At 45.0% G+C, this 23,576-nt stretch overlaps 2 protein-coding genes across 2 annotated transcripts; one reads left to right on the forward strand and one right to left on the reverse strand.

The window, feature by feature from the left end:
- The first annotated feature begins 5,207 nt into the window (after positions 1-5,207).
- MYL2 (myosin light chain 2) lies at positions 5,208-9,392 on the forward strand. The gene is made up of 7 exons (XM_083373824.1): positions 5,208-5,284; positions 6,133-6,222; positions 6,937-7,012; positions 7,776-7,880; positions 8,250-8,325; positions 8,648-8,696; positions 8,855-9,392. Exons 1-7 carry the CDS (start codon positions 5,282-5,284, stop codon positions 8,951-8,953), a joined length of 498 nt encoding a protein of 165 aa, XP_083229950.1. The 5' UTR covers positions 5,208-5,281; the 3' UTR covers positions 8,954-9,392.
- A 1,023-nt stretch (positions 9,393-10,415) lies between these two features.
- On the reverse strand, positions 10,416-17,437 carry CCDC63 (coiled-coil domain containing 63). The gene is made up of 10 exons (XM_083373878.1): positions 17,349-17,437; positions 16,517-16,706; positions 15,619-15,738; positions 14,901-15,082; positions 13,960-14,141; positions 13,418-13,635; positions 12,607-12,681; positions 12,224-12,416; positions 11,346-11,543; positions 10,416-10,934 (listed from the first exon to the last, which is right to left on the reverse strand). Exons 1-10 carry the CDS (start codon positions 17,405-17,407, stop codon positions 10,804-10,806), a joined length of 1,548 nt encoding a protein of 515 aa, XP_083230004.1. The 5' UTR covers positions 17,408-17,437; the 3' UTR covers positions 10,416-10,803.
- Positions 17,438-23,576: the final 6,139 nt, after the last annotated feature.

Consider the following 23,576-nt stretch of genomic DNA (forward strand, 5'->3'; position numbering starts at 1 on the left):
GGGAATTCTGTTGTGGAGTCAGCCGGCAGAAAGCTAGCAAGGTTAATTAGTTTGCTTGATTTCGTGTTAATTTGCCCACATGAAAGGGCTGACGGCAAGCGCAAAAGGGGCCCGGTTTCCCACTGCATGACAGAAAACCCGAGAACCAGGAGCAGGCAAACAGAACAGCGGATCTAGCAAGGGCAGTGGAGAATTCTTGGAGGACTCCAGCGTCACCCAAACACGGCTTGTATATCACTAAACACACATAACACACACACACACACACACACACAGAGTGCCTGTCGGGGCATAAGATCTATGGAAGTGTTGCAACCAAAAGAAATCCACCTGCTCTGAGCAACCTTTGCTCCTCAGCTTTGGAGAAAAACACCTTTGAACACAAGACCCTTTCAAAGGGGAAGAGAATTAAGCCCAGGGTTACCCAGAGCCGTGCAGAACATACACCCCACCACAAAGCCCAAAGCCCAAAAGGTGGTAGAACTGGCTGTGACTCATTTAACAGCAGCCTTGCTTAGAAATGGAAGTTCTGGTCCCAGTTGCAGTTATAAGTCAAGGACAATTTGGATTCCTGAGAATCTTTTTTTTCTTTTCTTTCCAAGAGGAATTCCTCCAGTTTAGATCGCCAACCCGCTGGGATTAGGATCCTTTGACTCGGGCCTCCTGATCAGCAAGGTGTGGACCTCATTCAGCTGCCACTTCAACCCTTCTCGTTGTTTGTGGTTCCTCTAAATGTACAAATACAGAACGTCTGCTGCCCTTCGGAAGCTGTCGTGGCTTTCTTCAGGCTAACAGGGGAGTTTAGCCGAGTTTAGAACTGAAGCATTCGTAGCTCAACAGGGGCAAAAGGCCGGTGATGTAGGAAGTTGAAATAAAAAAAATTATACACATTTCCATGATGGAATTCTTCGTTCCTTCAACAAGTGTCCCTATTTCAGTTGTTCCGGGTGCTTGTAACTTATCTGGTTCCCCTGCACTGCTTTCTGGACATTTAAGTACCGCGCAGGTTCAAGATCCCCAGCTGAGCTTTTTTTTTTTATGACAACTCACATTAAGCCATTGCATGTTACTTCCTAACATTTATAGATTTTTCCTAATGCTGGAAATTAAGATAATTGCACCCAGGGCCAATTAATCTTGCTGAACTCTGGAAGAGAGAAAGAGAGGCAGTCCCCAAAGCTTGATTAAAAGTGAAGGCTCTGGGGCTGTCTCGATCCGTGCATTGGGCTAACTTTTCCCTCCCTTTGATGATCAAGGAAGGGGGCCGCGGAGCCTTGCCACCCAATCTCCTGGCTCCAGGAAAGGCAAGGAAGGCTGTGTTTTAACTATTACAATTTATCCTGCAATTTTTCTTTTTCATGTATCCTGCATCTCTGATTATTACCGATTGCCAAAGACCCGGAAGCAGATCACTGAAAAGGTTTTAACTTCAAAGCTTAGCACCAGTCGCTGAAAGTTAACTCCGTTAACTCCGCTTCATTTTACACAAAGTAAAGCTGAGAGCTGCTATTGTTTTTCACAGTCAGCATTGGCAGGCAAATGACAGGTGTCATCTCCGGCTCCTTTTAAAGTTCCAGTCTACCAATGAGAAGTCAAAAGCTAAGCCCAGACTAGCACTCTAGGGCAGTGTATCTCAACCTTGGGCACTTGAAGATGCCTGGATTTAACTCCCAGAATTCCCCAACCATGGGAGTTGAAGTCCGGGCATCTTTCAGCGACCAAGGTTGAGAAACTGCTCTATGGAATCACAGCTCAGCACCAAGGACAGCTCTCCTTGCTAATCTACTGTTAGTTTTCAGAGTCGACTGATGCCTGTCACAGGTTCTCCAAGCATGGCTGGCTAAGGAATTCTGGGAGATGAAGTCCACACATCTTAAAAGTTGCCAAGTTTTGAGACCCTTGATCCAGAGCGCAACTACTATTGTGGGATTGATTTCACACAGTTTTGTGTTAGAAATTTGAGACTTGGAAGAATTTGCTTTGCCAAAACTGGTTACTAGTTCCCAGTTTTTGTGGGAAACTTCAAAGCAGAGCTATCAGTTCATAAGGACTAAAAATTGATATAAAGCTATACCTAAACTTAATTCTGATAGAAATACCATATTGCCCCACTGTTGGAAAAGTCTCTTCACCAAATTAAGAAGTCTCTCTCTCTAATTAAAATACTCCTTGTTGTAGAAAACTCCACCCAAACTAAGTTACAAATCATCAAACTTTTGTACATCAAAGGTACTTGGGAATCACCTAAAGACTCATAAGCAGCTGCAACGTTTTCATAAATGCGTGACGCCGTCAAGTTTGGTACACCGTGTGAGTCTTAGATACAAATTAAAATAGCTGCCTTTTTGACAAGGTAAGCCATGCAGATCAGATTAAATGCATTTTAAAAAATCTAAAAACATTCTTTCTAAAGCCAGTGCAGTTGAATATACTCCTGGGTATGGCCCTATGGTGAGATGAGAAAGAATTATCTTTATGTTCTTGTTTTTTTAATGAGTTTCAGTATTATTATCAGGTTTCACCGGAAGAGGGCAGGCAAAGCTCAAGGCTCCTGTTTCCTTCCTTAAATCACCACACTGTAAATAGAAAACAAAGCAGGCTTGCAGCACTGCCTTATTAGCAACCTCCTTGCCCGTGGACAGGTGGATGGTAGCAGATTTCTGCAGCCTAGTCTGCAGTGAAATGCATTTATTGTAAACTTGCCATGCTGTTTAATCTGACGTCGTTTCTGCTTTCAAATATTGGCTGAAGCATCTCAGGGGTTTAGAGGTAGTTGCAGGAGAGGGAACGGCAAGAAAATAATAGTACTCTGGAATGAAATTCAAGTGGCCATCTCAGAATTCCCCAGCTCATAAATCAGTTCCAGTCTTGTTGCACATTTCAAAATTAAGACAGTACAGGTTGGCGATGGGAATTAGAACCAAAGCAGGACAGTGAAGTTGACCGAGGGGATGAAAAGCCACTGCTGCAGTCCGTCAAATGGCTTGGCCTGAATAAGCCATCCAGAAATGTATTCTTCTCCCTCCTCTGTCTGGCATGCTGGGCCTCCCTTTCTATTTAAATCCTTTTTAAAATGCCTGGCCGCTTCCCCTGCCTCTGAGCCTTTTTGCTCCAGAAGAGCTGGGATGCATTTTCTTTCTCTGACTTCTCTTTCTGCTTGCTGGAGGCAGGCAAAGCACTACACTTGATGGGTAGGAATCAGCTTTTTGATTGCTATTGCTATTGTTATTATTATTATTATTATTTTCGATCCCTTCCAAATTGTTCTTCCTGTTCTGGCTTAAAGCTTCAGATGAGGAGAGCTGAAATAGCATTTTAGGCCTCTAAAGCTCTTACGGATGAGCATCGGGCTTCAGAAGAATCCAGACAAAAAGGAATGGCCACTGAACAGGAATGCTTGCTGGGATATTAAAGGCTGCCTTAAAAATGTTAGATTAAATTCTCTTTCTACCACCAAAATAAACTTAAACCTTCCTTTTCATCCCTCTGTAGGTCAGGGTGGGCGGCACTGTCCTTTCTATAAAACAATTATAACAAGTTTTCAATAAAATCCCTCAACAGTCTGAGTCTTCAGGCTGGGCGTAGCAATGTATGTCCCCAAAATGCAGAAGCTTTGAGAACTTTATCCAAGAACGGTTTCCCACCTTCTTTTTCACTAACTAATTAACCAAGCAAACAAATTCAGGGGGACGAACAGGGAGGAAAAATCCTTTGATTTTTACCTGCTAGTAAGGTCACTTATTTCAAAATCTAGAGATATATGCAACCTGTGCAAATGATTATCGTAAATACGATATTCATGCAAAGCAGCCTGCAAATCCCAATTTTTCAAAAGTTCTGGGAATTCTGAAGCTTGCAGGGCCAAGACCCCTTGGGGAAAACCAGGATAACAATGTAAAGGATGGAACAGGCCTATATATAGATTCCAGGCTCTGGATGGTTGAATAAGAGAATCTGTCTTTGCCTGTTTCACAGGGAGATTGAAAGAGAAAGAGAAAGAGAGAGAGAGAGAGACAGAGACAGAGAGAGGAGAGAGAGAGAGAGAGAAAGAAAGAAAGAAAGAAAGAGGGGGGAGGGAGGGGGGAAAGGACCTCAGATCAACAGCAGCAGCTGTTCACCCTTGCATCCATTTCCATCGTGTTTGGTTAAGACAGCTGCAGGCAACTGTGAATTATATGGAGGGCATTGTTTGGACTCTGTCACCTTCCCTGCCTCCCCACCCCTTTGTCTAAGTGTATTCCAGTCCGGGGGGGGGGGGGGAAAATGCTCAGGAGCAGAGAACACCAGCTAAAAATATAAGTGCAAAGGAGAGGAAGATGCCTCGCCCCGCTGGTCAGCTATGACTGAATCCAGAGAGGCCACTTTGGCCTTGGGACACTCACAGTGGCCTTTTCCCAGAGGCCTAAGGTTAGTTTTTAGAAGCTTAGAGCTTCGGAATATGAGAAAGGTTTGAACTCTCTTCTCTGCTTGGCAAAACAACCCTGCGAGGTAGATAAATGTCCCCTTGAGCAGAAGTGGTTTGCTATTGCTGCCTCTCAGGATTTCGTTCTTGATGATGTTTTTACTTTCCAATCTAGCCTAGAACCTCAGGATCTCCTCGGGGTCTCCCATCCATCCAAGTACTCCCCAGGACTGACTCGGCTTCCCCAAGATGACTTAGCTCCCCATCCATTGATGACATTGAATTCATTGTTTGATTTGACAGTCAAAGAAAGGATTGAGAACGGGGCAGGGGGAATCAGCGCTTGCAGCCAAGTGGGCATCCTGGACTCCTAATAGCGAAGATTCAGGGTTTCCCCCATCTGCAGTGCCCCAATCCTAGGTTTGATGTCTTGATACCATTATTGTTTGAAGGAATAATCAAAAGGGACGTCTGTTATATATATATGGAGGCAGAGAATACATTGTGGGCTCCCCAACGCACACATTGGAGACCAACTGACACCCACAGGTGTCCGGCTATTATCTGGCTGCTGGAAGAACGTTGCGTCGACATTTTAAATGGAAAGGCTGTCTGGGCGGCTGGCGTGTCCCTAACCTTGGGGGCCTCTGTTGTTCTGGCATGTCACCACATGACAATGCAGGCTGATATTTAAGAAGGCCGAAGAGAGAATGGAGGGAGAAGAGGATTAACTCACCTATTACAGCCAAAAGAGGAGATGGGTTTATTTATAATCTGGGTTGGGCCTTATTTATTGTCTCCTCGGGCAGAGCAACGGGGGCACCCACCGAAGGAACCGTCTCCGAACAGCACCCTGAGCTGCACAATTTGGTCTTAGAAATGGTGAGTAAAAGGAGGGTGGGAGAGAGGGAGGGGTCGTGAGTTGGAACGGGAGGGAAAGAACCAGGAATTCAAGCATTCCGGATAAAAAATAAGGGGGTGCCCTTCAGTGAGTGAGGATGTTTCAAAGAACGAGAATTCTAGTATCAGGTGGAACTAGGTTACACGCTGACCTCCCTTCAGAAGAAGCGTGGAGAGTAAGTGGTGCATGGTAGGCCAGTTAAGTTGGAATTAACTGATAGGACTTGGTTTTAATCACATTTATTCTTTGAGACCTAGGGTTCCGGCATAGTACCACATGTTTATCAACCAGATGATTTTATAATTTAGAAGCAATGATTTAATGGCGCCAAAAATTGACTCCATCCATTTTTCCTTATTGGGTTGACATCGTTCTCATACCCTTGGTTTGATATTGGCATGTCCCCTTCATACATTCTATCTCTTTCTGTATTCAAATCCTTTCTTAAAATTTCCAATTTGTCCTTCTACTTTAAGCACAATTCTTTTGGTTTTCCAAAATGTCAAAATCCATATATCAGTCCATCTCTTTCTTTTGAGCATCTCTACCTCCACCATCAAAATGTGAAATTGTAAACTTCTCCAGTCAGGGAAAACCCTGCATGGACTTTTTCACGGGGCATTTTCCATGGATGGCCCTAAATCAATAGCCACTAAATACAACCGATCGTGGTCCGATAACTCTCTTGACCAATAAAACAGTAAAGACGGTGTTGCTTTCTGCTTATGGCTTTGGGTAGGCGGCCTGGGACCATTATTTGACCCAGCAGACGGTACCTCTAGATGTTAAGCAGATGCCGCTAATCGTGTTGTGTTTAATCTCCCCAAAGTCACCCAAGAAAGCTAAGAAGAGGGCAGAAGGTGCCAATTCGAACGTCTTCTCCATGTTTGAACAGGCACAGATCCAGGAGTTTAAGGAGGTATGTCAACAGAGGCGGTACAATCTTTTGCAAACAGTTTTTATTACAAATCCAGGTGAGCAGAATATCCTTACCCAAGAACATGGAAAATGTGGGTAACACGCTAACATCCTCTTGGCTTCTGTTCTACCTGCATAATTAAGAGTCCGTATTTGGATTTCAGTCATGCTACACAATCTAAGGCCTGAGGAATCAAACTCTCAGCCAATCTTTTTTTTAAGCATGGAAGTATGTGCTTAAGTCCTAGATGATTCTACATTCTTGTAGATCAAAGGCTGTAATAGCCAATTTAAAAAGACTTTATTGGAGCTTAATCTGAAGCCTGGTCTTAGTTCTGGAACCTAGCTGAAATGCCCTAGCTGAATATTGCAGCATAAGGTCTTCCGGATTCCAGCCATGGAAAGTTCATACTGAAATATTATCTCCTGTGTCAATGGCATGCTGGATTGATTTTTATCTTTTCCTAAACCGTATACATTCCCCAACCATCTTGCGGATCGCAGAAAGACCCAGAGTTCACTAATGTATCCTGCATAATTACAGGATAGGGCTGGAAGAAGATTTCAAAAGAGGAATTTGAAAGGCTGGGCACACACTTCTGTGTGAAGACAGCTGGGGGCGGCTTCAAAAGCAACTGTGGTAGATCTAACAGTCTGAGATCAGGTGCTTCTTACCTGCTACTCTGTACGAGACGTGTGGTTTCTCCCCTTTCAGGCTTTCACCATCATGGATCAGAACCGCGATGGTTTCATTGACAAATCAGATCTGAGAGATACATTTGCAGCACTAGGTAAGCAAAGAAACGCCTTTACGTTAGGATATCGACCCATGTCCTATTAGTAATTTATACAGGATCTCATTGAGAAAAAATATTTCAATTATGCTTCCTTTGCCCCTGCCCACAATGTTATCTCAACTCAGAATTAAATTAAGATGTAAACCATGAGAGAGAGAAAGAAATAAGTAGGGAAATCCAGAACTCTGGCTTGAAATAGAACTGAGAGTTCCATTTTAGGTCAAGGCGATTTATCTCTTTCCTAGCCAAATGCGGCTAGTATGGACTGTTGGATTTTTCTTAATTTTTGCAATTTTGGCAATAAATGTAAGAAATTTCTCCATTCTTCAACCTTAGGCAGGGGTGGCAGAGATGCTATTGTTCTGCTGCTTGCTTGTCAGCTCTCTGGGGTAAACCAGACGGGGAAATGCCACTGGATGAGCTAATTCTACTGTACTTTAGTATAAGGCTACATTAAGAGAACTTTGCAAGTCTGAAAGTACAAAACCTCCTTCCATGCCTTTTAATTGCTCGATTTCTTAGGGCAGGTCCTTCCTACGTTTGTTCCTCCGAGCACTAAGCCTCTGGGGGCTCTTTTCCTCTCTCCCCCTCATCCTGCAAGGTCATCCACACATTCCAATGCATTGCCTCAAATTAGCTGCACTTGGCAACAGGCCTTTCACAACAGGCCTTTCCATATTTTAAGGGATTCCGCGAGAGAGATTCCTCCAGTTGCCTGCTGAGGGATTTGTGTCTGGTTTGGTTTTGCCGGCTTTAGGGCGCCTGAATGTGAAAAATGAAGAGCTTGATGACATGATCAAAGAAGCTCCTGGACCAATTAACTTCACCGTGTTCTTGACAATGTTTGGAGAAAAGCTGAAAGGTAAGATTGGAGGAGCCTCTTTGGTAAGCTGCTTAGGCACCCATCCACACAGACTCGGTTAGGACCATGGAAAAGTAACGGAAACGGTCGCTATCCGTGAGTTACCTTGCAGCAGGACAAGCAAGCAAACAAACATATGTTTAAGGTGATGTGGTGCTGGATTCCCAATTCTCCTGGAAAGCTTCCTTGTGTGTCTGAAGGAGGGTTTTATTCTGCCTCACCTGCCCATTTATTTTCTGTGTGGCCTCAATGGTGACATACCTGCCCACAAACATTGTAAGAAGGGCCACTGTTACAAAGCATTCAGCTTTCTTAGACTTTCCCTGCATCTCCTCTCCCATCCCCTTTTATCTCCTTTCAATTTTCCAGGAGCAGATCCAGAGGAAACCATTCTAAATGCATTTAAAGTCTTTGATCCAGACAGCAAAGGCTTAAAGGCAAGCTAGTAAGTATCTTTGGATCTTGTCCACTTAAAGTGGTCAGAAGATCCTCAGAGCCCTTCCTGCTTCTCTTCGTTTCTTTCTTCTCACTCCCTTAATAAACATTGGTTTAGCATCCGCTCTCTTGGGACAATCTGCTGTGATGCAAATGTACAATCGGCCTGGCTGCTTATCCTAAAAGCAATTAAGAACTTGTGGGTCCATCCCCATGTGCTCCAGCCTGGATTTCAAAAATGGGAAAGCTGTCGCCTCTATTCTTCACATGGAGCAAGGGGTGGAATTGAGACTGATATCCCTTTGCATCTAATCTTGGTTTTTATTTTTCAGCATTAAAGAGATGCTCATGACACAAGGAGAACGGTTTTCAAAGGAAGAGGTAAGAAATTCCTGAATCACTCCATGGCCTTTCTAGGGAATGCAGTTTGGGAGTGCAGCCCATTGGTCTGTCTTCAAAATGAGGATTTTCAGTTTTACCAAGAGCCACTGAGGTATAAAGCCTCAAAAGGAAATTTCCTGGCTTCTTTGTTCTTCCAGGTAGACCAAATGTTTGCAGCCTTCCCTCCAGATGTGACCGGCAACCTTGACTATAAGAATTTGGTGCACATCATCACACATGGAGAAGAAAAAGATTAAGAAATGGTGGGGAGGCCACTCGGTGTGATGACAAAAGTGATACCTTCTCTGGCCAGCTAAGCTGGGCTGTTGTGTCTTTCCTGTCTGTTGTCATCCTCTTGGCAGTTCCAGCCCTTTGTCTGTCCTATCTGTAGACAGAATGCAGCCATGTCTGGAGAAACCTATTTCTAAAATTGCCTTTCTATTGAATTATTCAGAAAACCTGAGCAGCCCTTGATGAATGATTATGGATGAGGGAATGGAATAAGCTGTACTCACAGCAAGCCACCTGTTTCTTTTCTGATGCCACAGCAGGGTGCGTTTCTCACTTAACACACAAGGCAAAGAGGTTGTCCAACAACAGTATGTAGAACTGACCGGGAGGCGGCTCCACCCACAGCTAACATCAAGTAAGGACCACAAAGTTGCCACTGCTGGGTATGGAAATTTGCTAGGAACCCAACACATCTATGGAGGCTTCCTACCTATTATGGCAATAGTACTTGGACTTATATACCGCTCCACAGGGCTTTACCGCCCTCTCTAAGCAATTTACAGGGTCAGCACGTTGCCTCCAACAATCTGGGTCCTCGTTTTACTGACTTCGGAAAGATGGAAGGCTGAGTCAACCATGAGCTGCTCAGGATCGAACTGCTGGCTCTGGGAATGCAGAGTTAGCCCCCCATACTGCATTCTGATCACTGCGCCACCACAACTCTGCTGTTTTTAATTCACCTACTCTTAATTTCCCTCCATACAGTTTCTTTCCCTTCTGTCCCCAGAAGGATCCCGTGAAAAGGTCAATAGGCATATCTAATCTTCTGCTGATTGTGGATTTCTCCCCCTCTCAGTCCCCCAATACATCAGCTGCTACATTAGAGCAGACCTCTTACCCAATGGAGGCACACAGCTGGAACCACACAATTGTCTTTCTGGGTGCCTCTAGAGTTGTCCATCACCTGCTCTTTCCAGGTCATGAAGTCAGCTGTAACAGACACGCTCAGCCGACATAGATTGAGACCCATCCAAAGCCAGTGACTAGGCAGCCTGTGTTGAGGCTCCAGGATTGCAAAACCAAATTTCCAATGTCTTCTACCTTGATGGTGGGTCTACCTTCCTTAGCCTGCCACCCTGAAATCCCAGATATATGGGTATTACAACTCCCAGGGGTTTCAAGAACCACACACAGGTGCAATCTGTATGGTATGGCATTTGCTTTGTGTCAACATGCTGTGAGATAACACAGCTCGATCACAGTGGGCTATAAATAGTAAAGCTGTCTGGTACCTAGAAAAGCAGGCATCGTCCGTGGATAAATGTGAGTCGTGATCCTACTTCATTGCAGTAGCGCACCCTACTTTTCATCCACTCTGCCTGTTAGCACTGAAAGGACATTTTACCACCTTTCACCTTTCCACCTCTTGAAATGTCTTATTGGGATGGTCTTCAGTTTTTTAAGATAAAAAATATATAAGAAAATTAGAGTTCTCCCAAGGACTTAAGATCTGCTACGTAACAGGTTTATAATGGAGCCATGTTCATATAATATCAGCCCCATGAAGGACATAAGATAAATCTTACATCAGCTGGAGGATGATGGGTGATATAGTCCAATTAGATATTTGAGGGCATATATATAATAAAAAGCAGAGAAATTCAGGGTAACCAAAAAGAGGACTGCAAGCAAGACGGCAAGCGGTAGAAATTCAAGAGACAAAGCTTTCTTTGTTCATAATTTTTTTTATCACGCAAAGAAAATCCATCTCGGTATCGCATTTTGTACTGTCCGTATATATGTATATATAAAAGTAGATACATGAATCTAAGTATATGAAAGAAGCCAATGAAAACACCCATTTCTTTCTTAGCCCCTACACCGGTGACACTTTCTTTTTTTCTTTGCCGCTCTCCAATCTTTCTGCGATGGAATTCCTTGTGGCTTTTTCCTTCTCCTGGTTTTCCAAGACCATGGCACGCAGGTTTCTGTGGTCTAGCGGCTCCACTGTTGGGAAAGGAGCGGGACGTTCAACAGGGTTACTCTGGAGAACAGGCGTTTTCTTTCTTTTTAAAATCACAGATTCAGGTGAACATTAACACAGTACGAACACAACACCTATGTATTCATCAGCTTGAATCAGGGGTTGGATCAGCAACAAACTCTCCCCGCTCTTCGGCTCTTTTACTGATTAACTTGATTTTTCTTATTTTTCTTGAAGTGTCTTTGGGAAAACTCAGGGAAACCAAGAAAACGCTTGGCAGGGAAAAAAACAACTTACTGAGACACAAACGGACAGCATAAAGGAATTCTCTCTGCCCCTTTAAAAAACTTCCAAGCCAGTCTTGACAAACCAGACCCTCATCCTTGCCGGCTCCCAATTTTGCGCAGCCATCTACCCTTCCTGCAATTACTTACTAGGCTCTGAGGTGTCTGCAAAGGGATCCACACTGAGAGAAGGTGGGGTCACTTTGATGGCATCCATTTTCTTTAGCAAAGCAGTCCCACCCAAAAACGGATTCAGCATTGGGACGGTGTCCAGCTCCCCTTCCACTTGCTTGTAGCGCAAGAAGGATTCAACCAGCAAAAGGTCGTTGCTTTTCTTTTCTAGTATGCCTGCAGAGAGAGAGAGAAGCAAAGGCAACCTGTGAGCATCTCACGCAATGCACAAAGAAGGTGGAAGGCAAGGGGGCCTCCTGGCCCTGATTTGGTAGGTGTGACTCTTGGCTCCAAAGGGTTTCTTCTTAGATCGGGTTTTCCCAATACGCTCCGTTCGATACCGATAAATTTGTTGGATTAGAAAGGGAATTTCTCATTAAAACTTTACGTAGGAAGACGACATAAGCTATAAGACATTGTTTCCCAACCCTGGAAAATTTAAGAATTGTGGATCATAGCGGGCTGGGGAATTCTGGGAGTTGAGGTCCACACTTTTCAAAAAGTTCCCAAGGTTGGGAAACACTCTGATAATTTGAGAGAATTCCCGCTAAGATGCCCCTGGAGGACAAATGACCGAAGACAGCCACTTATGGAAGCTCTCCATTAGTCAATAATAATAATAATAATAATAATAATAATAATAATAATAATAATAATAATAATAATAATAATAATAATAATAATTTGAAAGGGACCTTGGAGGTCATCTAGTCCAACCCCCTGCTCAGGCAGGAAACCCTATACCACAGTATTTCCTCTCCTAGCTTGTCACACAAACACAGGAAGCCTCTGGGACTCTTTAGGAAAAAAAACCCCAAGGCAATCAACTCAGCTTGGTGCGTGGTCGTTTCACTCACTGAAATACTGCATGAAATTCTGATCCGTGATCTCTCCAGTCTCCCCCAGATGCTGCGTAATCTTGGTGGCATCGCAGCCGATCTGCTTGAACAGAAAATCCACGGCGGATTTCAGCTGGTCCAAGATTTTGCTGCTCTCTTTCAGACTGTAAGCATAGAGATTGGCACTTTCGGTGGTCTTCTGCAGTTTTTCCTGTGGGCAAAAAAAGAGGCTGACGGGAAAGTAAAAGTATTACCAGGCCCCCCAAAGCTTAGCCCAACTGGTTCTCAGCCCGGCGAATCATTTTCTTTTATACATAAGGGACAAGGGACACTGCCCTGGTCTCTCTCCCCCTCTCCTCCTCTTACACAAACACACAAACACACCAGCTCCACTGCGATACCTCCAGGTTTTTCAGACTGCCATGAATTGCAACGTCAGCTGCCTTCTGCTGGGATTTCAGCTGGCTGATTTCATTCTACAAAGTTCAGAAATGCAGAAATCCATCATTTTAGCCTTCAGGCCACTTACGACTTTGCTAGGTGTATTTCTAAAAAGCGCCAGGTTCAGAGGATGCCTGTATTTATTTATTTAACTTGGAAGGCTGTCTGACTCTCAGATGAACTCTGCCAGTTTTATGTAATTAGAGAGGATAAAAAAAAACAGTGAAAGGAGAAAAGGGTAAACATGAGAGAGAGAGAGAGAGAGAGAGAGAGAGAGAGAGAGAGAGAGAGAAAGAAAGAAAGAAAGAAAGAGAAAGACAAGAAAAACAGTTCCTGCCTCCTAGCCCTGAAACGCTTGTAATCAGAGTGGAATTCCGATTTATAGAAAAGCTTTCTGAATTGTGTTGAACGCAGATTTCAGTTGGGAAGACTTCCGACTCGGGTCTCCCTTTGCTGGATATGCCCAAGAATGTCTCTGCATGCCCACGAAAAGAAAAGCATAGCCTTGACCCCAGTTCTGCACCCCAGGGGAAGCCATCAGTGGTGGAGACGAGAGGGATCGCTTCCAAGCTATTTTCAGAGAATTAGCCCAGATGGATTTTGCTGCAGTCTCTCCCCAAGCTGCTTGGTGGCAATAGTCACCCAGGGTTGCCTATAAAGAAGTGTTTGCTTTTTAAAAGTGGCCGTTCATAGTTACGGGAAGAACGGCTGACGTGCAGAAGGACTGGACAGCAAAATCAAAAATGAAAGTGTCCAGGAGAAGGACCCCACCTGGATGACCTCAATCCTCTTCTGCAGCCTTTCCATGTCATTGTTCAGTTCAGTGACGTAGCTGAAGTAGGCGAAGTTCTTCTCTTCCTTCTCCAGGAAGTCTTCCACCAGCTGCCCAATGTCCCCGTTTTCCGTCAGTTTCAGCAGCCGCATGTAGGCCACCTCGTAGCTCTCAAAGCTCTCCCCTTTGGACTTGGCCCGCTTCTTTGCCTTGAGCGCTGAAAGAAAGTTGGGCGTTGAGGATACAGAGCCAGTCAGATTTGTTTTCCTACAAAAAAGTGACCGCCCAGACAAAATAGTGCCTATTGTGGTTGCTATGGTTACTAGACATCCACACCCACATCCAATTAAATATGGTAGCAAAGTTGTACTGTGTCGACTGTATAGGTTTTGCATCCAGAGCCCTCTTCCTATGTGTGGACATCACTTAGAGCATCGTCATACATGATTGCTCAAAAGTTCGTTCACTTGCAGCACCAGGCAGGACATGTTAGCCTTTTGAGTTTGTGTACATTGGCATGAATCGAGTGACAAAACGGTACCGTCTTCCTTTTTGGCCTGTTCCTCAATTTCAGAGCGGTCCACCAGTTTGATGAGCATAAATGCTTTCAGCTTGGTCTCGTGGTTATAGATTCGCTCCAACTCCCGAAACTCAATGTTGAACTGGGCAATATCCTTGGACCGCCGTTCATTCATGGCAGAGATCCTTGCCAGGGCTTCAACCCTAATAAGAAACCGAAAAGCAGATAGGAGAGAGAAAGAGAAAGAGATGACAAGATGAAGCAGTCCAGGCCAAGATTTTGTCGCCTTATTTTGAACCAGATGAACATCGTATCCCTGAGATATTCCACTCCTAGTCCTGGGACTCATTCATCTAACCTCGGCTCTTTTATGACTCATGGACTTCAATTCCCAAAATTCCTCAATCAGCTGACTGAGGAATTCTGAGAGCTGAAGTCCATGAGTCATAAAAGAGCTGAGTTTGCCTACCCCTGATCTAAAGCAACTTGTGAAGGATACCTTTTTTCTGAATGATGCTCTTTGGTGACCAATTAAGGAACAAACTAAGCCCACAACAGATGGTGGAGTTCTAGAGAGGAGCATTCTATTGCTTTAGTTGATAAATGTCCACTTTAAAATCTGCTCTGTTTTGAAAAATTAAGGATGCAAGGAAACCTAGCTCTCTTTGCTTAGTCCTGGAAATAGAATCGGTTTTGTATCTGCAGGGAGCATTTGGGTTGGGCAAGGAAAACATTGGTATTAGAGGTTGCCCTGCCTGCCTTCTGTCATCCGACAGTAGCATTTTTCATTTTGTTGCAGAGAAGCATGCATCCCCCCTTTAAAAAAACTGTTTACCCAGAAACCCTCCATTAGCAGGGCAATCTCAAATTTGCCCAAACAGTTGAAGTTGCAGTCCTGAAAGTGAGCAGAAGGTCGCACACTTGGTGGTACTCCTCCTCCTCCTCCTCCTCCTCCTCCTCACCTCTGCTCGTAGGCTTGTGTAGACTGCTCAATGGATGTATTCATGGTCCTCTTTTGCTGCTCAAGCTTCTTGTGAAGCCGTGAGTAGATGCCTTCAAATATTGCCTTCTGGCACTGCAGGGTTTCTATTTCTTCCCGGAGTACGGCATTTCTGGTCAAGATGGTGTCAAAATGTACCGTGGCCTGGAGGTCAGAGGTAAAATTAGGAAAGGATCCAGGACGTTCTAAAGCAAGATTTAAAAATGTTTCTCAAAGTCATGGAGAAGAGCGACTAATAATGGGGAAAGCCAAAAAGAGGGTGGAATTTGCAGAATGCATCGTTCACTTTTTCTTTCTGCAGCCCTCCACGTCTTTATTCCTTACTGATACACCCAAACTCATGAAGTAGAAGTGAATTATAGGTTTGAGGAGGCCTCAACATCTGAAGCACAAAATTGATGCTGCAGTTACACAAAATTAGGCCAGAGATGTGGTTAATAGATTCCAGTTCTAAATGTATTTTCTGGACTCAGAAGGGAAAGTTACAAAAAAGCCATATTACTTTATATTCACCATCATCCATTATACCTGATTGTTCTAAATTTGGAGTCTTCTACCCCCTCAATTTTATTTTTAAGGACTGTCATTGTGGTTCTTGTTTCAACTGTTCTCCTGAAGGTGGAGACAGATGCTAACGTCTCCACCACAAGGAAGATGCAAGTCTGCAAACTGCAGCTTACGTGATTGAGCTGGTTATCCAGCTTGTGGATTTGCTTCTGAAGCCACTTCCCATCATGCTCCTGCCTCAGCTTGACCATCAGACTCTTTTGGGTCTTAATCTTTTTTGCCACCTCTTCTATCTAAAAGCAGAGGGAGAAATATCTCAAAACTCTTACATTCATTGAAAGAAAACGATTTGAGTTGAATAACTGCAGTGGATTTGCTAATATAATCTCTAAATATTTGATGCTTGTGTATAGGTAGAGTCCTCGACTTACAACAGCTCATTTAGTGACTGTTCACACTGCGAATGTAGCCGCCTCGCCATGGTCACATGATCAAACTACAAATGCTTGGCAATTGTCTTCTATTTATGACGGTCGCATTGTCCCAAGTTATGTGATCAGCTTTTGCGACTTTCTGACAAGCCCAGTCAGAAGGGAAGCCAGATTCTCACTTAACAGTGTTATTAATTTAACAACTGCAACAAATGTCCCGCTTAGCAACAGAAATTTTAGGCCAGGTTGTGGTCCTAAGTCAAGGACGACCTATACAAGAAGCAGTTCCTGCTCCAAAGAAGAAAACAGAGCAAAGGAAATTGAGACTGAGAGAGCATCAGGGGAGGAAGGATATTCCCTAAGCAACAGAATTTCCCCAAATGCTTTATTTTTCCTAAGAACCTGCAGCTGGAAATCCTTGGGTTTGTGATCTCTGAGCTCTTGAACTGGAGACGGCGTTTGCACAAGGATTAGGGCATGCTAAATTAGTTTTGATTCGCATGAAGAGTGTACCCAGGAGTCAAAAGCGGAAGGCACACGTGTGGGGAGGAGGAGAGCTGCAAATCTCACGTGCTCGCTGGCAGGCTGTCTATCGTGCTTCACAGCCCCCGCTTTGTAAGTCGCACATTCTCCCAAGCACCTTGTCATCGAGTTCTGCAATCAGATTCTTGGTGGCTCTGATGAGAGCGTCGTACTCATCTCTGGTCTGCAGAAGGAATCTCAGCTCCATGAAATTCCGGTCATCTATGTAAAGGTTGCGGGGTGATTTGGTGAGAGTTAGCAGGAGATTAATCTCATCGTGTTCTTGTTTCAAGGCATGGATCTGTCTTCTGTGAAGGAAAAAGGAGGGCTGTAGCCAAAGAGCTCAAGCATTCCAAACATTTTCTGGATGGCTGAAAATGCGCCGACACAAAGTGTGAAATCCTAAAGCATCGATTACAAGCTAGAGGAGCTGGAAATGGGTAGGTCTAGTTTAATGAAAAAAAAAGACCAGGGGTGACATGACGGCAATCTTCCAATATCTGAGGGGCTGCCACAGAGAAGAGGGAGCCAGCCTCTTCTCCAAGCCATCTGAGGGCAGGACAAGAAGCAACAGAGGGAGAATGAGAGAACCAGCCTAGAACCAAGGGGAAATTTCCTGGCAGTGAGAACTATCAGCAGAACAGAAGCTGCCTCCAGAAGTTGTGGGTGCTCCATTACTGGAGGTTTTTAAAAAGAGATTGGATCCCATTTGTCTGAAGTGGTACGGGATCTCCTGCTTGGGCACGGGGCTGGACTAGAACAGGGGTCCCCAACCTGTGGGCCGTGGCTTATTCACAACCAGGGCGCGTAACTGGCTGGCTGGTGCGCGCACGTGCTCAGGGCCTTGTGTGAGCATGTATTGGCTGGCACGTATCAATACTGGTTGTGCACACACACGCACACGCACACACGCCATTGGGCAGCTCCTAGTTAATCTCCGGCAGACTTACTCCTGATAGAACAATTGCTGCTGTTTTTTGAGACCGAGGGACTTGCGGCTCTCCACCATGATCCGAAACTGTTGCTGCAATTTCCTCAGTTCTGCTTCTGCCATCATCTCCTTCTCCTTCTCCGTGTAGTCTGAATTTTCGCTCCTGGAATGAGATGCCCTCCGGCGCTGCAAGTCAGATATTTTTTAAAAGAAAAGGGTGTTTGTGTTTTAACTGGCCTTGCGTTTCCTTCAGGATTACAATTTCGAGAGAGAGAGAGAGAGAGAGAGAGAGAGAGAGAGAGGGGGGGGGGGGGGAGGAAGCTATTCCTAAATGAAACCGAATCCAGTCCAGCTTTCATGGATGGAAAATAAAAGTGCATTCTAAAACGTACCCAGCAACCAATAGCATTTCAACCCTGCACAATCAGGCAGCTTTCTCCCACACGGGGCCCTTCAGATGCGTGGGATGATAACTCTATCAAGCCTTTTCCTGCACTGCCTGGAACGATGGGAGTTAAATGCACATCTTGAAGGCAGCAGGTTGCCAAAGGCTGCAAGGAGTTGGGCCTCTTGGCTCACCCCTCTAAAATGAGAGCCAGGAAGTGCAGAGTGGCAATAGGCAGCCAGGCTCCTGTGCCAGGGCTAAGCGACTGCAGACGAGGAACAGACTCTACAATTCCCCAGGCTTAATGAAAACAAGCACGTTTACCAGCACCTTCATATTTGCCTGGATTAAGTCTTGATGCTTCTGTTAAGGAAACCAGGTTAATCCTTCCCAAACCGAAACCTGAAAAAAGTTAACAAAAACGCTTTTATTGCAAAAGTTTCTAGCACCCGTTTGCAAGCAAGATCTCTTTCAGGATCTCTTTTCCACATCAGCGAATTCTCTCTTCTCCTCTCCATCGGTCTGAGGCAACATGCCCAGATGGTTTCCTTGGCATATTAAAAGAACATTGACATTATGTCATCGGAGCCATGCTCGCTTAAAATTAGGGGGCGGAACAGATGGTTACGCTCCGTCCAAACCCATTCAGGACCGGGGTTTCCATAGAGATAACGAGAGAGCACAGGCAGACACTGTGCACCCTCTGCTGTCATTTCTCTGGAAACCCACACACCAAATGGACCGGGCGGAACATTCTGAGGTATCTGGGAATGATGAAGTTCAGCCAGGATGACAAAGGAAGATCCGTCCGCAAAGAGGAAAGTTGGCAGTTCCTTTTAGCCTCCATCTTCCCATCTGATTTGGCACAATCCACACACTTCCCTTAAGACCTTGGTTTAAACTCACAAGGCTCCAGAAACCTTCATTTTTTACCTTAAAAACCAAAACTGCAGCCTTTTCTGAAACGTGACTTTAAAGGAAAATTAGTAGATTGAAACAGACGGGACAAATGTGTTCACCAGAAAAAGATGGCAGACTTTTAGCAAGGGCCACGGCTGAATGGCAGAGTGCTCAATCCAGACTTAGAAGTTCACAGATCCATCACTTCTAGTTAGTCCTGAACTGAATTGAAGCAGATGACTCAAGAGATTGGAAGTCTAAATGGATCCCTTTCGTTACTTATTTACCTTATTTTATTTATTCATCCAATTTCTACACTGCCCATCTCACCTATGTGACTCTGGGCAGCTTACAAATAAAAACCATAAAAAAGCGACATAGCTAAAAGAGTATTAAAAACAGAGGTCAAAAGTTAAAAGTTACAGAGGTTTAAAAAGTGTCTTCAAGCCACAAACCACACCCAGGTTTGCATGCCACTCTTAGACACACACACACACACACACACACACACACCCCTGTGCCAGTTGGCAGAGTTGGATCTTGATGCTTTTCCTGAAAGCTGGAAAAGGGGCCCTCTGAGGTCAAGGTGGTCCACAGAGGAAGGACATTATGCCTTGCTTCCCTGTAAGGTGTAGCAAACGGGCATGGCGATCCCTTCCTTTTCTCCTCCAACTTTCAGACTTGAACGCAAACTGCTTGGGACGGAGACCCTGCCTTAAGCCGCTTTGGAAATAAACCGGTGTACATTACTAAAGTCCATTAAGGAGCATCAAAGCAGACAGCAGAAAGAGGCCAAATAAGACAGAAATCTTGGCTAAAGCGGAGCTAATGAGCGCGCGTGCGCCAAGTAAGCATCCTAAAACCACCCACAGTATTTTTATTTTTTTCCCCACTGTCCCGGCGTCTTTGCGACCCCCCGTTTCTCCCTTTCCTTCAGAAAGTCGGATCCAAGCAGGGGAAACCCCAGCTAAGCTGCAGATTCTCTCCGGAGCCTCCGGCTCGGCTGAGTGGAACACGCGGACCGAGGCAAATTCCACGCACAATGCAGAGGCTCTTTGTGAGCCGGCCGCGTCCCATTGGCTGCGCCGGGGGCGTTCCAGGGAGACCGTGCCCGCCCGCGCGGCTGCGCGCCCGCCCGCTCCTTTTTTTGTGTGTGTGCTTAAGCCAGGCTTGGCTCCCGCGCAAGAATTCCCGGCAAGAATAGCTCCACGAACAAGGATTTTAGACATTAAGGATCTTGGGAAAGCCTTGAATAAACACAAAATGAATGAGGTGTCCTAGAGTCAGCGTGAATGGAGGCGAAAACCTTGCGGGTTTAGGAAGAGTTTCTCAACCTTGGCAAGCGTGAAGATGGGTGGATCTCAACTCCCAGAGTTCCCCAGCCAGCAAAGCTGGAAGTTGACCCATCTTCACGCTTGCCAAGCACTAATACTCGTGCAACATACGTGTCGTTTTCTGTGGTCGTGTTTGACATTTGACCACAACCTGTGGATGCAGAGAGGCTTCATGGGCCAAAGGCAGCGAGTGTAAAGTGTTTCAGAGAAGCAGAATTTGCACAAAAGGTGTTCTCCCAATGCTCAAATGGAACATAGTTTGGAGGAAAAACCTTTATTTCTTGGTTGGGCCATTCTGATTATATTTTGCAAGAGTAAGTTCTCCTATCTGCTTCCCCCAAGAAGCAGAAGTTAAGTTGCTTCTGTTTGGTTAAAAAAAAACAACCACCCATCTGTGGCATTCTTCATTGTATCCAGATTCTATGAGCCCTATTCTCCATTGTTTTATCAGCCGCGAATAAGCAGTCAATGAAACTGCTGGGAAAGGAATTGATGCAGTCCAGCCTCTTTGTCTGGGTCACAGCACTAGAGAAATATTTGCTTTGACCAACAGAACGACTCGTCTTTTTCTTGAGTCCTGCAGGACTCTTGCCTGAAAACGGGTGCGGCTCCATTTCAGTGGGTTTTGGATTGCTACTCAACAAAATAAGAGACAGGCTGTGGAGAGTTTAAAAAAAATAATAATCCTGGGCGTGCTGAATAAATCCATGAACCTTGGCCCTGTGAATGCTCCAGCACTGGAGGTTTTCAAGCAGAGACTGGACAGCCAATTGTCCTGAATGGTATAGGACAGGGGTAGGCAACCTCAGCTCTTTTATGACTCGTGGACTTCAACTCCCAGAATTCCTGAGTCAGCATAGCATAGCTGACTCAGGAATTCTGGGAGTTGAAGTCCACGAGTCATAAAAGAGCCGAGGTTGCCTACCCCTGGTATAGGATCTCCTGCTTGAGCAGGGGGTTGAACTTGAAGACCTCCTCCGAGGTCCCTTTCAACTTTGTTATACTGTTAGCGTACCACATTGTGGCTTAGTACAAAACGGGGAGTCAGGGTTTTCCCTTTCAGATGAAGAAAGACTTTTCCAAGCAAGGATCAGCACTCTGGGCAGCTCCCATTACTCTGCTACATAAACTCTATAGAAATGTGACATATATTATAGCAATAGTCACATATTATAGCAAACTATTGTTTACAGTCCCAAGGCTTGCCTGTACATGCATGCGCAGGCTGCTTTGCATTCATGCGCTACATCCACCCCAAATCAGATAAACCACTTGTAACTACGTTGCGTGAATCCAGCCACTGAAGCCCACAATGGAGGACTTACTGTAATGTGAACTACTGGGTCGTGGTTTTCAATAAACCACAGGTCAGAAATCCAATGACTTTGCATAATACATTAAGCTAGCATCTGGGCATTTCTTAAGATCGGGTGTTCTTGGGAAGACTGTGGATTTTCTATTTTGGTAAGCAATCTTATTTCCCTGGCGGTTCAGCTCAGCAGTGTCTTCTGCATAAATATGTTTAGGATTGGACTATTAAAAGCCACATACTACCCGTTAAATTACAGCCTGCCACTAACCACAGATTGTGGAATCCTGCCAGGAAAATCAGGTTGAGGCAGAGAGTTCTCAATTCAGGAGGCTGCAGTACCACAACTGGTTGCCTAGCAACCTAGATGCAAATTCCCATCCCGTCAGAAAGCATTTGTCTTTCCAGCAAGGACTTGGAGATGGGAGCAAAAAAAAGTGGGGGGGAGATTTGGGGGTGGGGGGGAGCTAATGAGGTGGTTTTAAAAAGGCAACTCCTACGCAATCTTTGGGGAATCTCTTGAAGGCAGGGAATTCATAGCATACAAAAGAAATGCTTTGCTTGTTTGTTTTTTAAACAGGACTGGGCTAAAAATGGCACAGCACAGAGATGTTCTATCCCATCAGTTGCAGGATAGCAGTGAGTGGGATCGCTGAGTGAAGAATCCTCCAAAATAAATCTTCTGAGGTTTGGTATGGTACGACTAACCCTCATGAAGTGAACTTTTTTTTAAAAAAGCAGACTTTCTGAAACGAGATGGCAATCTCTCGTCAGGCTGCAGCCTGGAGCCGTACTTGGCTATCCGCCCTCCAGTCAATTTCCTGGCTCAGGGATGGCGAACCTTTTAGAGACTGAGTGCCCCAAAAATGGCCCCGGGCCTGCCCTACCGCCTGCCCCCGCTTCGCCTCCACTCCACTCCACTCCACTCCACCCCACACCCTACACACCCTGCCAGTGGCCGCCCCATCCCACTCCCACTCTTTTCTTAATCTGGGGCTTCCAGATGGAGCTGACCTTTTATTATCCTTCCAGCACGTTCTCCTAGGTAGGGTTCTACAAGATGCCGTTCCAGGAACAAGCTGGCCTGTATTCTTATTCTGCACTCGGGCCTTTGGGGTACCTTTCATGTCAGAAAGTTGCATTGCAAAAAAGAAAATGAACCTTTTAAAATTTAAGTCTCCCGACAGCAGTTTGGCTATTTAAAATGTGGTTAGGTCACATCTTTCTTTCCTGTAAGTGGGCAGTGCTAGCAGGCCCTTGGGTCCTTGGCAATGCCAGGTGTGATTCACAGGCACCCTTCATATTTTAAAAGGGGAAAGTTAGGGCTGTCACAGACCTTGAGAAGGCCACACTGGATGAAGAGGAAAGTTGTCAAGCAGATTTGGGAATAGAACTATTATTTTCTGGTTTTAGCAGCACCCCGAAAGTGTTATATTTAGCTTCCTAGGATTTATGTAACAACTCTGACACATACTTTCAAAATGTACAAGCTGCACAAGCCATACTTCATCTCAAGATTTGATTTGATCAGTTTCATGGCGAGAGAATTCTCTCACAGTCTGGACTCTTCTAACAAGTCACCCTACTCTGTCTAGATTTCCAAAGATCTTCAATATATAACTGAGTCTCATATTTACTGCAAGTTGCAGTACCTGAACCATTAAGTGTCAGAGATATTGTGGAATCCTGACAAAGTTTCCAAAGGCTGCAAGGAAGAAGGAATGATTGCTGAGTGTGGATTAGCTTACTCTTGTCTTTTTTATTCCTTTATTTCTGGACATCAAAAATCCAGGTTGGCTGTGCCTTGAGATAATCAGTCTCATCCTGTTAGTAAGCTTTTCAAGAAAGCTCTCAGAGAAGATTTTGAGAGCTGTTTTGACTCCAGCAGGACGGATATCAAAATATTCCTCAACCCCAGTTACTCATCCCAACTCATTATGCTTGGCCGCACAGAGTTTAATCTTCATCAGACAAGTGCCTTCCCAAGACTTGCACTTGTGCTTTTTCCAATCAACAGGCTGACTAAATCATTAGCCGTAAGAGGCACCTCTCTTGAACAGATAGTTCTGAGTGCCCAGTTCCACTTAAATTGGAAAGGAGTGCTTCTACAAAAAGCAGCTACGAATTTTATCTTCTTCACCAATTCAAAGAATCTGTCCTTGCCTGTGCGGCAATGCCAGCGGACCACCCAGGTGGGTCTGCCTCCATATCCAGCTGTCAACGTCAGATTCAGAGGAAGGCTGGTCTCAGGTCTGTTAGTGAGTCAAGGTGGACCGAGGACTTAAACACCTGCATCCCTTCTGTTGCTGGGCGGGATCG

This window comes from Vipera ursinii, assembly GCF_947247035.1.
Source record: "Vipera ursinii genome assembly, chromosome: 14".
NCBI lineage: Eukaryota > Metazoa > Chordata > Lepidosauria > Squamata > Viperidae > Vipera > Vipera ursinii.

Coding starts and splice junctions, on each gene's coding strand:
- MYL2 (XM_083373824.1), top strand. Junction 7,881..8,249: donor GTTTGGAGAAAAGCTGAAAG/GTAAGATTGGAG, acceptor TCAATTTTCCAG/GAGCAGATCCAGAGGAAACC. Junction 8,697..8,854: donor AACGGTTTTCAAAGGAAGAG/GTAAGAAATTCC, acceptor TTGTTCTTCCAG/GTAGACCAAATGTTTGCAGC.
- CCDC63 (XM_083373878.1), bottom strand. CDS start 17,407: ATGGTGGAGAGCCGCAAGTCCCTCGGTCTCAAAAAACAGCAGCAATTG. Junction 14,142..14,900: donor ACACAAGCCTACGAGCAGAG/GTGAGGAGGAGG, acceptor GTTTCTTATTAG/GGTTGAAGCCCTGGCAAGGA. Junction 12,417..12,606: donor GCAGTCTGAAAAACCTGGAG/GTATCGCAGTGG, acceptor TTTTGCCCACAG/GAAAAACTGCAGAAGACCAC.